At 32.8% G+C, this 18,760-nt stretch overlaps 1 protein-coding gene across 5 annotated transcripts in view; it reads left to right on the forward strand.

Moving 5' to 3' along the window:
- Nucleotides 1-18,760, forward strand: part of Ssbp2 (single stranded DNA binding protein 2) — a 219,667-nt gene that overhangs the window by 172,571 nt on the left and 28,336 nt on the right. For 3 of the 5 annotated variants that reach the window (XM_090331683.1, XM_090331686.1, XM_090331685.1), the window contains 4 exons: nucleotides 2,965-3,031; nucleotides 3,775-3,845; nucleotides 10,379-10,470; nucleotides 16,700-16,748. In XM_090331683.1, the coding sequence (XP_090187809.1) occupies nucleotides 2,965-3,031; nucleotides 3,775-3,845; nucleotides 10,379-10,470; nucleotides 16,700-16,748 (279 nt within the window). The remainder of the gene's footprint in view (nucleotides 1-2,964; nucleotides 3,032-3,774; nucleotides 3,846-10,378; nucleotides 10,471-16,699; nucleotides 16,749-18,760) is intronic. The other 2 variants (XM_090331684.1, XM_090331687.1) reach the window with 1 other exon arrangement.

Consider the following 18,760-nt stretch of genomic DNA (forward strand, 5'->3'; position numbering starts at 1 on the left):
ATACCTATTCAATTTTCTTATCTGTTTGACATTTTTAAATAATTAAATCTTTTCTCCCTTTTCCTCTTATTCTCTGAATTTTATTCTGTGTGATTTTTTTGTTGTTTATTACTCAAGATTCCTAAAAACTCTCCAATCCAAATTTCATTCCTTTTATTTCTTCAGTAAACATTTATTACTTTGTTTCACAAATAAGGTCTTTATTCTTTGAGAACTTGTATTATGAAGATAAGAAAAATGATAGTACATAATTTCTGCAAAGGTAAAACATAAGTTCCTCTGAGAACACATAACACGTTTGTACCTTCATCTGTGCTGGGTCACTCAGAACTATGCAGGAGCCATACAAATAGCAAGAAATGGCCAGTGTGGTTGGGATTTGAGATAAGTGATTAGTTAAGTTAGAATAAATGATGGCTTTTCCTCACTGTGAGAATGCCAACCATGAAATTTAGTAGTGATCATGGACTGTCAGCCATTTCTGAGCTTAGGGATTATTAATGGATATAGCAAAGGACTAATGAGGAGTGTGATATTGACAATCTCAGGATAGCTCCAGTAATAAAGATCAACAAATTACAGAGGGAAAAACAGTGGCCTTATGTTGTAGTAACCTTGTGTACACCACAATGGATGATAAAGGTTAATATCACCAGTTGTGGGTGGGTGAGTCAACCTCATGTGCCCGCAGAGGTGACACACTGAAAAGAGCATCTCATCATTTATGTCAGGTTTCTGTTAGGAAAATATGAACCAAGTCCAGTTCATGTACACGTATCAGAATCAGTCAATAAAGAACAAGATTTACTCTCATCAAAATTGTTGAGATATGACACACAGGAATTGGCATGAAGAAACATGTCAAGGGTAAAATGGGTTCTATGATGTCCTGAAACCAAAAAGAAAAAAAAAAACAAGAAAACATTATTGAGAAAAATTACTGAAATAAAAAAATTACTAAATTTAAATTAGTCTTGAAAGTTGGATGGTAGTTCTGTTGATTTCTTAACTTAAAACATGGGAAGAATATGCTTGTTTGAGCAACTGTATGTTGCAGTGCTTAGGGATAGTAAGCCAGTAAGTCTGTAGCTTGCTCCCACATAGTTTTGGAAAGAATTTTGAGAGTGACTGGAGGGAGAGAGAAGAAAAGATAGGATAATAAGGCAACTGCGAAATGTTAATTAGGAAATATGGGTCCAAATATCCTGTTATACAGGAATTCGTGTACTGTTTATGAAACAAAAATAATGCACGAACTTACATATCTTAAACACACATGTATATATATACATATGCATATATACATGTATGTGTATAGTATATACTTACCCAAAACTGGAGTTATAAGAATTTTGTCAGAAAGGGGGTTATAAATTGGGATTTAAAAGATATTAGCAATAAAGCTAGGCACAGTGTCTCACGCCAGTAATCCTAGCTACTCAGAAGGCTGAGATCTGAGGATTGTGGTTCAAAGCCAACTCAGGCACAAAAGACCATGACACGCTTATCTCCAATTAACTACTAGAAAATGGGAAGTGGGGCTATGGCTCCAGGGGTTGGATGGTAGCCTTAAGCTGAAGAACTTGGGGACAGTGTCCAAGCCCAAAGTTCAAGTCCCATGACCCACAAAAAAACGATATCAGCAATAACCAATAAAAGGACTCTGAGCTCAGAGAGAAGTGATATTTTGCATATAGTTTCTATTTTATCTGTGTCTGTGTGTGTGCACATGCATGCTGGTACTGCAGCTTGAGCTAAGAGCATCCTGCTCTCTCATGGTATTTTCCTTTCAAGACTGGCACTGTATCACTTGAGACAGAACATAACTCTTTTAGCTTTTTTGGTAGTTAATTGGAGATAAATGTTTTATGAACTTTTCTTCCCAGGCTGACTTCGAACCTTGATCCTTAGATCTCAGCATCCTCTGTAACTAGGATTACAGGTGTAAGCCACTAGTGCCTGGCTCAGTCTAGTTTTTCACAGGTTGAACTTAAATGTTATTTATTGGATGTATAAATAGATAAAAGCTATAAAAGTTGGTATAAAGAGAAATTGGAATATGAGTATGGCAGTGGCAAGAAATTAGGCTGGAAAGGCAATTGGGAAACATTTCATAAAGCAGCAACTTGTAAATATGCATGGGTTGTGCTTGCAATCACAACATTCATAGAATTAGGAGAAAAGAATACTTGAAAAATTGAAACTCTCTACTGATTTCAAGTGGTAACAATTTAAAGAATTAGCTGCTTTGGTTGTATACACTCATCAATGTGAAATTTCTTTTGAAATATTTGAAGGATTCTATATGTATGTATTTAAACACTCGTGGGATCCATAGGTTTAAATTATATATAGCTTAATTCACCTCTAAGTGCTGCTCAGACAATTACCTGAAACTGTGATTCAGTATTATGCCTGCATAAAACAAACCTTATTAAATCCATCTTTGCACTTTTAGTTCACTTTTTTTACACATAACAATTGTTCAAGCTTAATTGAATTTTTATAGAGTTTCTTAGGGAATATGTGACTACAGGGGCAAAAGGTATTTATTGGTCGTTTGGCATTTTTATCCTGGTATTATTCTAACAGTAGATGAATAAAATATTCTGTAAAAAGTTAGCTTAATTTTAAGAAACATAGTCATTTCAAGAACCCTAAACAAGTTAAATTTCAGGAAAGGCATTATACTCTTTAGAAAGAAATGAAATGGTTCTTGCTTAGACTTTTGTTTTCTCATAATCCTTACTGTATTTGACACAAAATTGGATAAAATAATATCTTTTAAAATCAAAACCTCATAATAGTAGAACTATAACCTTTATTCATGAGTATAAATATAAAAATCTTGAGAAATACTGAATTCATTATGTAGTTATAGAAATTTTAAAGGGAAGTATTTAGATATTCATTGCATAAATATTTACAATATTGCTTCTTATCTTGTTTTTGCTAAATTGTTAGGCACTAGGAGGTGTCCCAGGAAGCCAGCCATTACTCCCCAGTGGAATGGACCCAACACGACAACAAGGTAACAATTCTAAAGTAGAAGTAAGGCTGATGTGCAGACCAAAAAGGAAATTCTTGATGAGTTTTCCTTTGTATACATCTACCATAACAACCAGTTGTGTTTCTACAGGCAACATGACTAAATTATATATATATATATTATATAATAGATGACATAGTATATTGTATATTATTATACTAATGTATATTATAATACATATAAAGTATATAATTAGCTAATTTTAATTATGAATGATAGTGAAGGTAAACTATTAAAGAAACAAAATACGTATATATCAAAATTTCATATTTTGATAATATCTAATATTTTTGTGTGATTTGTAACAACCAGGAAAAGCTACATTTTTTATTACTTTCTCTGTTCTTTGAAGATACAATAGTCCACAGTGGGTATACAAGGAAGCAAGTAACTTTGTTAGCTTAACGACTCTAGTAATCAGGTCTTTCCCAGAGATATATAAATAATACACATCTCTAAGGCTTTATTTTACTGTCCTAGAAAAATGAGCAAATGTAAGAAAAGTATTTCAACACAGAGTACAAAGAAAATTTCAAGCAGTGTATTAATGGAGTATGAGTAGATGATTGTTAAAGGTAGAAAATAGCCACAGAAGCCAAGATAATATTAAATCCATCTTTTAGACATTTATGGTATAAGACATTATTATACTAGCAGTGAGTAAGCTAGTCTCTCATTTAGTCTTCATGGCATCACATTACTAATACCTTCTAACTTTCTTTCAGGACATCCAAATATGGGTGGACCAATGCAGAGAATGACTCCTCCAAGAGGAATGGTGCCCTTAGGACCACAGGTAATGATAGCTACAGAAACTGGATGCTCAGCTTTGTACAAGTAGGTCATAATGTTCATCTGCTTTTAGCATATGCCTTAAAGTTGTGTTATACATTTAGTCTGAAGGGGTTCAAGCCTCACCACCTTAAGTCTTGATATTCATAGTTGGTAGGCTCTTGAGGATATACTATTTGTGATATTTCCAGCATTTATAATTCTATATTTATGATAATAAATTTCTGTGCAATGTATTTTCCCAATACATTGTAGTAAAATATATTATAGTAAATATCAAAAGAGAACCATTATTCTTTCATTAGTTATGTTAAGGAAATATTTTAGCCATTTGGTGACTCATCCCCATAATGATGGCTACTTGGTAAACAGAGAGCAGAGAGATCATGGATTAAAACTAGCCAAGCAAAGAGTTCATGAAGTTTCGTTTTAGAGGAAGAAATCTGAGGATGGTGTCAGGTACTGCTCATTCTACTATATTGGGAAGCATGAATAGGAAGATCATGGTCTAGTCCAGCTGGGGAAATAAAGTGAAATCCTTTCTAAAAAATAATGAAGAGTTTAGAGGTACAAGCGGTATAGCATCTGGCCAGCCAGCACAGTAGGTCCTGCATTCAAACCCAGTACTACAAGCAGGTGGAGGGAGGAAATGGTTATATTAAATAAAATTGAATCAATTGGAAATACTAAATAGATGAAACATTACATATATTTCTATAAATCTTTTAAAGAATGTTACCAGAAATTTGTTACATACAACTATACATATAGAATTGGAAAGCAATAGAAAACCATTCAGAAGGGCTGGGAATTTGGCCTACTGGTTAAAGTGCTTGCCTAGCATGCACGGAGACCTGGGTTCGATTCCTTGGTACCACATACATAGATAAAAGCCAGAAGTGGTGCTGAGGCTCAAGTGGTAGAGCTCTAGCCTTGAGAAAGTCCAAGGACAGTGCTCAGGCCCCGAGCTCAAGCCCAGGACTGGCAAAAAAAAAAAAAAAAAAAAAAGAACCATTCAGAAATAAATGTTTAAGTTTGTTTTACTGTACAAGGATAATACTCTTGGTATGTATTGGATAGGCAATTTCTCTACCTAATTCCCATAAAGAATAGCTGAGATTGAACATGTCCTAAGGTTTGGTAAACTTTCAAACATCTTTTTCATGAATATCATTTACTGTTTCTTTAGGAGAAATTGCTTGAAATGAAAATTAATTTTATGATGTTTTCAAAGGGAAACTAATAAAAAAATCATTAAAAATTTAGTTCATACACAAGAATTTAGCAGAATTTATGCTGCCATTTAAATGCAGTATCCATGATAATTTAGTAATTTATTTCATGTATATATTTTAAATTGATTCTTTATTGAAGTCCAAGTGGGGTCAAAGACTTAAGAATGCAACACTAAGATAATACAATTTAGAACAAGAAGTTTCTAGTCAAGATGAATTATATTGAAACATGTATGACCTGAGTTTCTCAGTTTCCATTAAGAAACTTATTATATTAGTATACAAATCAGGTTCTCTTTTCCATTATTTCACTTAAGGTCAGTTTTTTTCATAATATATTTTCTTAAGATCATATAGAACTCTTATTTTTTCCTCTTTCTACCCAGATTAGAAATGACTTCTAACTGATATTAATAGTAATTAGAATTTATAAGATCTGTGAAATATTGATTGACTAAATGAACTTTTAGTCTTTAGTAACCTAGAACAACCAATTTGTGTGTTTAGAAGTTAGAATGTTTTGCTAAAAAGCTTTTTAAGTAATGTATTATAAATATGCATCAAAACCTTTGTACCTTAATTTAGTTATCAGGGTTCACTTATTTTTCGACTAGCTACTCTCTAAGCTCTTGTCATCCCAAGACAATTGTTGGCCTAAGGGCTGTTCTTGTTTTGTTTTGGAGACAAGGTTTTACTGCTTAGGTTAGGCTAGCATTGGACTCACAGTCCAACGTCACTCCCTAATTCCTACTTTATTCCTGCCCCTTGAGTGCTGCACTTACAAGTGTTGACAACATGCCTGGCTAATACTAGCTTTAATTACTTTTAGAAATGAGATCCAGGAGTCAGCATTGTTGTGTTTCAAACAGGTATATAATGGTTGCATAAACTATGTGAACTCTTAGTTCTCATTTGAAAATGCAAAAAAGTTACAAACATTCTTGTCATTATATTTTATAAACAGATAAATAGCTATATGTTTTATGTTACAAATAAGTTCCAACAGATTAAAATCTATTTCTGGTGAGCAATTTATTGATGACTGAGAAACTATGTTATTACAGGTTTTCTCTCAAAAACATTGATTTTCAAAATTAAAGAGATTAGTTTATTTCTTCTATTTAGATTAAAACATCTTTGATGCCTATTTCTATATAATATGAAAGAAAGTGCTTTGGTAAGCATTTACTTCACAAACAATAAATGTTTATCATAACTTTATAAAATCATAGCATGCAAAGTGAAAGGAGCAGGGACAAGGAAATGATACATTTCAATTAAATCAGAATCATATTCATACAAATGGTGCAGTGGAAAAAATGACCACTAAAATCCTGTGTAATAGGGGAGGTCATATGATAAATTTATTCAGCACCATTATAATATATACATTATAAACTACGCAGTTTATGAAAAAGGTTAGCTATATTTCTTGATATTGGAAAACATAGCAGAAAACAAGCATTTCACTACATAGATGCCACCCCAAAACAGCCTGTACCTCTTTTTTCTCTTTTTTAGTTATATTATGAAGAGTCTCTGAAATGCTGTGTGTTCTTTTATGTGCAAATACAAATACATGTCTCATAAACATTACTGCTGCATTTTCTTAAATGTAAGATAAACATAGTGTAGAGGGACAGTGGTTATAAATTAGAACAACTGAGGTTCTAGAACGAAATAGGCATGCATAGTCTAATCATTCTTGAATAATGATGGTTTAGATAACCATCTCATTAACACTTAAAATTGTGCAGATGAATAGATAAAAGTTTGCCTCCAATCCTGACTTCGGTTCCATATCTTAATCTATATTAAATCTAAGTACAGTAACAGTTTATGATTTTTTAAAATAGGTATTAGTGTCCATTCGGTGCAAAAAACAAATGAATTTATTTGTTAAGTCAAGAAAACATCTCTTCTGGTACACTTGTACCCTATCTTTTACTTGCTTGAAGCAAGTAGCTGACCTACATCTTCAAGTTCAGAAAGTACTGTATAATTAACAAAAAATTCATTCTAACTACCCAACTATTTCTAGTTCCTTCAGAAATCTGGAGGATAATTAAGTTATATGCAAGTAAGATTTCCAAATCAGATACTTGGGTTGCAGAAATGGTGAGATGAATATATGATGTGCTCTCACACAGAGAGAAAACTGATTCCATCCTTCCAAATTGAACATAAGTGGTAGAATTCAGCCCAGTACAGGATAAAACTTCCTAGAAATTAAACTGTCCAATCAAGGAAAGACTTTTTATAAAGTTTCCAAGCAGAGTATGAACAGCCATTTCATAAGGAACATTGCATTGGAAGAGAGATTAGAACAGATGGAATTGTATAGTTGCCATCAGCTTTAAAATTCAGCGATTCTAAATTAGCTCTTCCCATTCTGCCTTTGTTGATATCACTTGGAAAGCCTGATGTTATTCTTTCTTTACTTCTTGGTTTCTTTTTGCATTAGATTAATCACAAAAAGAATTTTTTCATGGATCTATCAACTATGTCTATGTTGAATAACTGCTTACAAATTTTTTGTGATAATTCAGTTTAATTAGCCTATCACTTATTAAAGGTGTCCATTATGTTTCAGACATAATACTTGAACAATATCAAGTATCAAAGATGAATAAAATATACTCTGCCTTCAAGGTATAACTGTTTATCAGGAAAGGTAGAAAATACCTAGAAAAGAAATATACGTCCATTATTAGTAATAACTCGAGAAAAGGCAAGTAAATTTATCAGAGTTGAGGACACTAAGCTAAGTGGGAAACTAAGGAAAAGTGAATTCATTCAAGTGTCAGGCTTTTCATTTGGGAAGCAGTGATTGGTACTTGATATTTCATTTTATTCTCCAACATGTCCACAAGGATGACAATATTATCACTTGCAAGTAAAGAATATAGAAATTAGAAAATTATTGGCCAAACGTCACACATGAAGAAGTAGCCACATGTGGTAGTACACACCTATAATCCTACAAGGCAGAAGGCTACAGCCGATGATTACAAGTTTGAGGCCTTCCAGCACTTCATAAGGAGACCCTGCCTCCAAAGTGGGGGCCATAATACCAGTTATTCAAACCAATGCAGTTCTATATCCAGAGCTATCAGGAATATTGATGCTTTTTTAGCCTGAAAAAGAAGCATTCATGTTTTCTTTTTCAGAACCCCTTTGCTAATTACTATTACCATGCGTGAATAAAAAGTTACGACAAATAGCTAATCTTTTAACCCATGGCTCAAAAAACCATAACTCACAAATTTGGATGTTCAAATAAGATCCCCTTAAAGTAAAAGTAAATAAACATTGAGAATAGCACGTGATAAGGCAATTTCATTTATTTATCTCTAAAGCTAACAGATCTTTCATGAATTCATATTTATTTGCCATTTAAGTACTTACTACCAAAACCAAGTTCCAGAAAGATGAGTGAAAATGAGTACTAACCTTTATTGTATGTTTTTGAACTTGGAAAAGGAGTAGGCTGAAAATATGATTGGGCAGAGAAAAAGAAAGCGAAAATTATAGGTAACAGAGGAGAAAGCATAGACTGTAGCTGAGCTGTGTGATCCCCATAGATTTCAAGTGGCATAACTGAAACAGCAGTATGGAAATAGCTTGGGAGAAGGAGAGAGCAAAAAGAGACCAGTGAAGCTAGTAGAGTTGCTTCAGCACATAACCAGGATTATAAACAGGAAAAGAGAAAGGGGCCGGGAGTTTGGCCTAGTGGTTAAAGTGCTTGCCTAGCATGCACGAAGACCCGGGTTCGATTCCTTGGTACCACATACATACAAAAAAGCCAGAAATGGTGCTGAGGCTCAAGTGGTAGAGCTCTAGCCTTGAGAAAGTCCAAGGACAGTGCTCAGGCCCTGAGCTCAAGCCCAGGACTGGCAAAAAAAAAAAAGAAGGATTACTATTTCAAGAACCATCTCACAGACAAGTCAATAGACTATTTTATTTTGATTAAACAGGAATGAAAAGAAAAGACATATGGAACCCTAATTCTTGCTGTGGACTATTGAGTGGCAGGTGATGCCACAGAAATGACTGAGGGAAACGTGCATTGCACATGGTCATTGTAGCTGTTGTGACAGGCTTCCTAACCCCAATAAAAGCCCAGGAGTGTCTCAAGGCCAGCCTGGGCAAAATTAATGAGAAGGTCTCCTGAACAAAATAAAAACAAAAGTGCTAAGGGCTTAGGTCAAGAAGTAGAGATCTTTGTCAAATGAAAGGCCTAATACCTATTTATCAAGTCAAACAAAAGAAGAGCAATAGTAAATGCAGTCATGAGAAGATAATAATGAGTTTCTTTCGGCTATATTGAACATGAGTGCTGTCAGATGGGGACAACACAACCCCTGTGAAATTCAACATGAGCTACCTAAGAACTGGGCAGGTTATCATAAGATATAAATATCTGGACTTCCTAAGGTATAAATAGTTTACCCATAAATGTATATCAGTGGAAAAGAATATTCTAACTAGAACTTGGGAAAAGCAACATTTAAAGAGTTAACAAAATAAAAAGGATCCAGCAATGAAAACGAATGCTTAGAAGAGTAGGAGAAATTGAAGCATTAATGAAATTATTAGTATTAGTAGCACAGTAGTGTGTAAGTCCTTTATGATGTCAAAATAAATTTACATGATGATAGTAACTTTGGGGCCATAATGACAACTTAAACTTAGGTAATATGATATGTATGTATTAAAATTTTTACCTTCCAATTCAGGTGGTGGATATTAGCTAGTTTTATTGGACCATATAATTTGTGCATGTGTATTTTGAATATACCTTACTTTACATGTGTTTTGAAAAGTTCCATATATTAGTACATTTCCATGTTGCATATGTTATTTTATGAACAGTAGTTTATAGTACATTTTCTTAAGTTGCTTTTACCTACTTTTTTCAGACTTCATATAATTGTTCTGAGTCTGATCATTTCAATCTGAATAAGTATATTTTTCTAAAAACAAATTTGGACTTATGAAATTTTCTATTTGAAAATATTTACTAATAAACAGATACTTTGAAGTTAATAAAATGATGTTAAATATTATCATTCCAACCATGCTTAATGATTTGACATGCTCCTGTGGTCTTTCATATGCATGTCATTTTTAAGACACAAACCAAAACAATTGTTAAAAGTAGCAAAAGATACAAGAGTGGACTCCTCAGAGAATGAATTACACAGGCCTTATCCAATCAGGAGTTGTGTGGGGAAATCATTAACCTGCTCTCCTTTCTTTCCCCCCTCCTCTTTGGTTTTGTTTTTTTGTTTTGTGGTAGTCTGACCCTTGGTTATCATTACAGAACTATGGAGGTGCAATGAGGCCCCCACTGAATGCTTTAGGTGGTCCTGGAATGCCTGGAATGAACATGTAAGCCAAATGCTATATTATTATGTTTAGTAATGTGTTTCATTTTCTGTCTTCTAAAATTCTACTGCTTTGTATAACAATTTAAACACCTGAAACACCTCAATTTCTGTAAAGTATTAAAATGGGCTTAAACATGAGCTGAAGTGCTTGCTTCATTTTCACTACATAACTATGGTTTCTGTCTACCCCAGCAAATGGTAATTTTTTTCCATTTTCAGATGTCAAAAATAACAATGACTTGTTTCTTTTTAACTACATAAAGTTCATGTAGTATCTATAGGAAAAGATGAAGAGATGCTGGCACCAGGACCATGTCCTAACTCTACAGAAGTAAATAATTGAAAATCATTGCCCTTATTTTAACAGATGCACAGTGATCATTTTTACTTTATTGGGACCATTCTCAACAAAGAAAGAATTCTCTTTGGTAGTATCTTCTCTTTTAAGGAACTTTCTGTATCATAAAATGAATTTTCTTTATGAAAATTCAAGATGCTCTTAGGTAAGGAGTAAATAAGAAGGGTTTGTTTGTTTTTTACTGGGGATATAAAAAAAAAGCCATCCCATACTGAATACTTATCAGCCAATGTAATGCAGTTTGTCACAGAATTTACATTTATTTTTTCATTCTCTAACTTGCCTTCAAAGACAATGTACATTAGGTATTTAATTACTTTTATTAAATGACCAGAGAACCAATTCTATGGTGTGGCCTAAAGAAAACTTATCAGAAATAACTAAATTATACATGTAAGTTTGTAGATATCTCCTAAAAGTACTTTTGGTCAACTGATTTCTAAATTCAGAAGGAATTAAGTAATGTAAGTAAATAAAACAACTCCTATATTATCTGATGGCATTGAAGATATACTATGACATAAGCTCTTTTCATGTATATAGGGATTATTTTGAAGTTTCTGAAACTATTTCAATAGGTTAATAGGTAGGTACCAGCCATACTCAACATTAAGAGAGTCAAGGTTAAGTACATCATAATTTTCTGTCACATCATTTTGCTTTTAAAATAGATATGGGTAGACATTAAATTTGATTCTTCTTTTACTAATTGTTGCTGCATAAAGGAGTAGATAATATTTTGTGCTTATATGCATACTAAAGTACTTTCAGGGGTAGGGAACCTTTATTTATTTATGTATTTATTTTTGCCAGTCCTGGGGCTTGAACTCGGGTCCAGAGCACTGTCCTTAAGCTTTCTCAAGGCAAAAGTTCTACCATGTGAATCACAGCCCTACTTCTGCCTTTTTCTTTCTATGTGGTTCCAAGGAATCAAACCCAGGGCTTCCTGCATGCTGCGGAAGCACTCTGCCAATAGGCCAAACTCCCAGCCATGCGAAGATCCTTTAGTGTGAAATATTAGCTGATACTGATTTTTTTATGTTACTGAGCAAAAAGCTCCTCTTTAGTGTATTATAAGTACCACCTGCAACTTCTTTGGCAAGGCCATGTCACATGATTTCACAGGCCTTTGACTGTCCATGAAGGGAATGTTCCCCATCTGATTCAACCTGGTTTTGCTATATAGAGGGAAAAAAGTTTCATATCAACCACTGAAAACCCAAGTAGTTGCTTAAAATTATAATTATCTAGTTCTTCCTCACATGTTTTTATGAGTGTGTCCAATTTCTTATGGAAATTAAAAATACGACTGAATTTCTTTTTTTTTTGGGGGGGGGGGTGGGTCATGAGCTTAACTCTTCAGCTCAAGCCTACCACCCTACCCTTGAGTTAAGCCCAACTTCCCCTTTTCTACAGGTTAATTGGAGATAACAGTCTCAGGTCCTTGTCTGCCCAGGCTGACTTTGAACCTTGATCCTCAGATCTCAGCCTCCTGAGTAGCTAGGATTACAGGCTCAGGCCTGTAATCCTGGCATAACTGCACTTTTTTTTAATGTGATTGTTTCTGTGTTCATTTGGGTTTAAGAAACCAAATACTTTTAAGTATTTTCTATCATATAATATTTTACTATTAATATATTTCTGGTTCAAAAGGAACTTTTAAGTCTTGTAAACTTCATTTTCCATCATTTGCCAATATTTTATTTTCATTGGAGACCATTTTCTATAAGATAGGATTTTTTTCTGAGAATATGTTTTTCTGTCTCAGGGAAATGTTTCAAGTGTAGATGTTAAAGACAGAGAGAATGATTATTGTGTTAACATTGTGGGGAAAAAAAAGAATTTAAAGAAACACAAAAAATAAAACACATTTGTCTCCATTGCCCTTAGTTGAATAAACTTAGTTGAAATTTCATATCATAAATTAGTTTTTAGAAAATTACCTTTTGGTAAAAAAATATTTCTCACTAATATTTCTGGCTTTTATTTTTTTAAACAAGAGCTACTTAAAAATGGAAAGAAAATCCATCAGAGTGCTGTTACCTTAAACTCTGTCTTTATGTAATTAAAATATTTATGTGGTGGTAAGCAAGAGGGGCTTGCAGAAAATTTTAGCTGGATTTTTTTTCCTTTAGTTTACCAATCTTTCTATCAGATTTGCCACGGGAATGTAATGCCAATGTAAATATCCCAGCTTTGACCACCAAGTAATTATTTCATTCTAATTGTCAACTGATCCTTTTATTGAAGAATAAGCCATTTGAAACAAATTGAACATAGTGCCAGTGATTCTTACCTATAAACGTAGCTAATCAAAAGGCTGAGATCTGAGGACTGAAATTCAAAGCCAGCCTAGACAGCAAAGTCTATGAGACTCTTATATGCAATGTGCCACTAAAAAAGGCCAGAAGCTGAATTGTGGCTCAAGTGGTAGAGTGCTAGCCTTAAGCAAAATTGTTCAGGGACAGCACCCAGGTTGAGTTCAAGCCCCATGACATCTCACCCCCCCCCCACACAATTGACAATCCAAAGAAAATGGTTACTTTGATGCAATGTATTTAAATAATTTATTTCCTACCCAATTTAAAATACTTAAAACATAATCATGTTCTTTAGAATTATTTATTTAATGTGGGTCCTAAAATAAGTGTGATTTACACAAAAATAATTCTCTCCTTCATGGTGATATGGTGTGTTTAAAAAATATGTTTTAATTTTCATTTTATTTTTGTTTGTAAATGAAGCTTGCTGTATTCTACTTCAAACTATAGTTAGGTCAAACATTGCAGTACAGATAATTTTTGTATTATAGTTAATAGTTTCTTGATTATGCTGATGGCTCTCAAAAGAGTGGTAATTATTATTTACTTATTTGGTTGATTAGAATTAGTCATACAACTTTAATTTATTCAATACTATGAAAATAAAAGTGTTTTCACATTAATCATTCATATATCATCTTATATAAAAGTGAAGTTTAATATGAAATATAATTTTCTAGGACAGAGCAAGTAGTTATCAAAGAAATGTATTAAAATGCTGTATATTATTTGTAACAATGAATATTACATTTAAGTCTATATTCTTTAATTAAAGTGCTTATTTTTTTGAAATTTTATTTTAGCATGTGAGTTTAACATTAGCAAATTTTTTTGTTTCTTAATTTTTTTATTTTTCATATATTTTTACTGTAATTAATAGAAGGGTTATATTATATTTGCCAGATAGAACGTGCATTACTTCGCAAACATTGATACCCTTTCTCATGTCTTGGTCCCCATTTCCCTTCCCCCACCGCACCCCTCATCTTGTTTTCCCCCCTTTCTGATCTGATTTCAAATAACCAAATAAGCATATATACAATGTATCAGATAACAAAATAAAATACTGTAACAATATGAGATAACCAAGGGACAGCAAAAGAGATGAGAGATAACATAGTACATTAAGGACAACAATCACTCATTATATGGCTTTTGTTTCTATATCCTAGAGGTCCTTTCATTTAGCATCATACTATATAGCCTTATGTATCTAGGTTTTGCTCTATTGTAAATCTCTGCTACGAGAGCCCAAAGTTTCTATTGGTTATGACAAATGAGGGAAACCATTGAGCCTATGTTCCTTTGAGTCTGGCTTACTTCACTTAATATGATTTTTCTAAGTCTTTCCATTTCCTTACAAATGGGGTGATGTCATTCTTTCTGACAGCAGCATAGAATTCCATTGTGTATAAATACCACACCTTGTTGATCCACTCATGAACTGAGGGGCATCTGGGTTGGTTCCATATCTTTAACATTAGCAAATTTTAAAGTAACAATATATTTTGTATATCTTATTCATATTGTACTTATTTTGTCCATATTTTAGTATACTTGATATATTTAAATATTTAATATAAAAACATTAAATATATCATATTACCATTGTCTACAAATCTTTGTCATCATGTGGATGTAACTTTTATGTAATTTTTTTTTGGTCTATTTTGAGGCTTGAACTCTGGGTCCTGGGCCTTGTCCCTAAGTACCTACCCCTTGAGCCACTGCGCCACTTACAGTTTTCTGGTGGATAACTGGAGATAAGAGTCTCACGGACTTTTGTGCCCAGGCTGGCTTTAAACCACGATTCTTAGATCTCAGCCTCCTGAGTAGCTAGGATAGTAAGCATGAGCCACAACACCTGGCTTCAGGCTTTTATGTAATCTTACAATAAACGTTTCCTCATTTCTTTACTGTTTTATGTAATATCAAACAAATCATGTGGCTCAGTCATGTTACTCAACTATTTTACTTGATCAGCATATATTCTATACTTCTCTTTTTTTTCATCAGTAGGACATTGATTCCTCTAGGTAAATCAACTGAAGTGTTTCAGTAACTGATTGTCATATCATCATCATCATCATCATCATCATCATCAATCAATCATCATCATCCTCTTAGAGTGGCAACAGCTCAAGTGTCCTTTAACTTTCCCTATGTATATGATATTGACCAATTCTCCTTTGCAATTTTAGTTTTCCCTTTTATTCTCCAAGTCACTTTGGGAAAAAAGTAATAGTGTGTGGGCATTCCTAAGAGTGGGCATTCCTAATAGAGCCTATGGGCAGAATCCATTTCTTTTTTGTTGCTCACATTCCTAGAGGATCTCAAAATAAAAACAAAAGCAGTTTGAAATATTCTAAGAAAACTTGAGTAATACACTTGGTTTATTTAATGTTAGTACATTAGATTTAATGTCCCTAGAAATAAGTTTTTAATTAAAAACTTTCACTGCTTTAGCCATTTATCAGGGGATTAAGACTATAATCAGATATTCTGATGGCTGAGATCTGAGGATCTGTTTCAAGAAAGGAATTAGATAAGATTCTTATCTCCAGTTAACCATGCAAAAGCCAGAAGTGGTGCTGTGCCACTAGTATAGAGTGCTAGCTTGAGGGGGGGAAAAGGCCCCAAGTTCAAACCCCTGTATCAGCACACACACAGAGTAATTATTATTATTATTATTACTATTATTATTACTATTTTATATCATAACAGAAGGGAAAGTAGAGTGGCAGTAGTCTTCATAAAGTATTTATTCAAGTACTAAAATACAATAAGACCTTTTCATTCAAATAAACATTAATTTTGTTTAAAAAGATTTATGTCCTCATAAGATGTTGAATGCAAAAATTCTCTTCTACCCTAAAATTATATAACATGACATATCTACGAAGATTACCCTTATTTGTCCAAGAATTGCCTTTAACTAAAATTATGAAAACAAGAAAATGATTTATTTCCTCACTTAATAGTACCTAAAGCCTTAATTGCACTGAATGATAGGCTGATTTATAGTTACTTATGAAGTCACATGACACTGATTTTTTGGGAAAAAAAGCAACTTTAAGCACTTTAATATGTATTCATTTTAGCTTAATATGAGCTACATTTTATATATAGTCATACTTCACAAATAATTTCATTTTTAATGAGATACAGGTGACTCAAATTGATATCACAAATTCTAGTTTATTTTCAGTCTCATAATTAGTGCTTTGGACTCTAAAGTAGCATAGTGATTCACATATAAACGTACACACAGATGTATACCATTATAAGTGATTATGTTTTTTATTTATAAGAATAAACATCAAAATTTAAAACTTGTCTACAAGTATTTTGATATGGGAATAAAAGTATCTTTAAAAATAATAATTTATTTTCATTTAAGAATCAGACTATGAATGTAGTAATTCTAGTGCTGAAAAAGAAATTGCCAATGATAGTAACTAAATTATAAATACTAACATTTTATGATTTGTTGTAACTTATTATAAAACATTTAATGCTTAGATTAAAATGTTGTTTATATTGTTTTACAGGGGTCCAGGTGGTGGAAGACCCTGGCCAAACCCAACAAATGCCAATTCAGTGAGTATAGAACATAATATATTTTGTATTTTGCAACATTTAACTGAGATAACAAAAATTAATTGCTTTTGAAAGCATTACAACCTGTTCTATTAATCTTTTTTTAAAAGTAAGGGATATATATGTTTATGTATTTATATTCATTAAGAAAAATATGCATGTTTTGAAATTTTTTTATCTCAAGAGTTAATATAAACATACATCCCATGTTTCTTAATAGATTTAGAATTTAAAGAGAAATATTGTGTTTTAGGTATATATAGGTAAATATTTATCATAAATGGTTTCACCATCTATAATATCTGTACTATATAATTATAGATGTGATAACAATTATAGAATAATCAAGCCAACTTACTTGGCAAAGGTTTAACTTTGCAAAACACATTCTTCTTAATAATGTCACATAAATATGTGCACAGCTTGCAAAGTGGGCATTTAATTTTTTTAATTGATATGATTTTAATTTTACGATCCTGGGATACTTTTTTCTTTTTGACTTTGAAATCTTGAGATCTTCAGTAATGAGTGAACCTTTAAACATTTGTGCGGTGTGTATATTGTATACATGTATCCAAATCAAGTGAATCAGTAGGGGATTAACAGCCTTAAGTCTCCATGAAGGGGATGAAATTTGCTGGTGTGCACAAAAGTATCTAAATATTCACTAAATGAATATGAGGCTGATCTAAAGTTTAAGGTTACTTTAAACTTCAAGAAAGTTAAAAATGAATTGTGTGTTTGGTATAGGAAATAAGAATAAACATAAAAAAATCTATTACTATTCAAGAAAGAAATTACTTCAATCAAGGTAAACATATTTCTTCTTACTTTTAGTAGCTATACCACATGCTAATTAAATACGGTTATTGGACATTAAAAAAAAGATGTTGTTTCTATTTGGGCCTTCAGTAGACTATTTTTTCTAAGATACTCTTGTAAGAGTATTTCATACTGTGAATGAATATAACTTTTCCTCTTAAATTCTTTTAGCTTTTTTATTTGCCTAAGAAGAGTTCTAATTTTTATTTGTTTCTTGTTAATCTGCCTTAACCAATTTCTTGAAGATTTTACATTAAAATGGCATCTGGCTTGCAGCCTTTGCAACTTCCTAATTAAAATGTTATTAAGGAGGCCAAAAAGATTGAAACACTGAAAACTGAACAGGTTTCCTAGTACCAAAGTCTGGAAAGAAATTTTATTATCTATATTCTCAATGAAATTTGATTAATAAGCAGCTCATATCCTACGTTTGTTGAGCAAGAAGACCTTGAATCTTGGTTACTACTATGTAACCTAAACATCCCACCAGTGCCCATACAAAGAGTCTACCCTCTTTTATAATACTCATCTCAAGATTATGTCTTGCCCAAAACAACTAGGAAGATGGGCATCATTTGGAAAGTTGATACTGAAGATTTACATTATACCTAAGATAATGGAGTGTTTTCCAAATGGATGGGTACTACACAGAGGCAATTGTATTCTGAAGCTATTAGAAAGCCTCGTCTCTTCAAGCCAAGCATTGTGGGTAGAAAACTGGACTCTATAAAATCAAGAATGCTGTCTTATTTTAGACTCTGAGAAACACTAGGAACAGCAGTGGGAGTTGTGCATATTGAGCTTGGCTCCATTGGTCAATCTGAATGCCTATGACCAGCATAAATGTAGGCAAGTAAGAGAGCCCAAAGCATTCCCCTGTGTTGGTGGATACCACATGTGGCAGAATTGCCCTCATCCTTAGTATGGGGGCCAGGAAAAGAAGTGGGAAGGAACGAGTTATTTTTTTGGTTCAAAAGAAGAAGGGTCATCATCATCCTCAGCATGAAAATAAAAAACATTCCTCTGGGGGAAAAAAAAGAAATTACAGAAAAATGGTGACTTTCTAATAGAAGCATAGAGTTTCTATGAAATAGAAGCAAAAAGTATTCAGAGGGACTCTTCCCTAAATACCACTGATTGTTTTGTGGTAATAACTCATCTATATTATTTTGAATTCCAAGTTCCTTAGA

This window comes from Megascapheus bottae, chromosome 4 (genome assembly GCF_031878675.1).
Source record: "Megascapheus bottae isolate mThoBot1 chromosome 4, mThoBot2.hap1, whole genome shotgun sequence".
Lineage (NCBI taxonomy): Eukaryota > Metazoa > Chordata > Mammalia > Rodentia > Geomyidae > Megascapheus > Megascapheus bottae.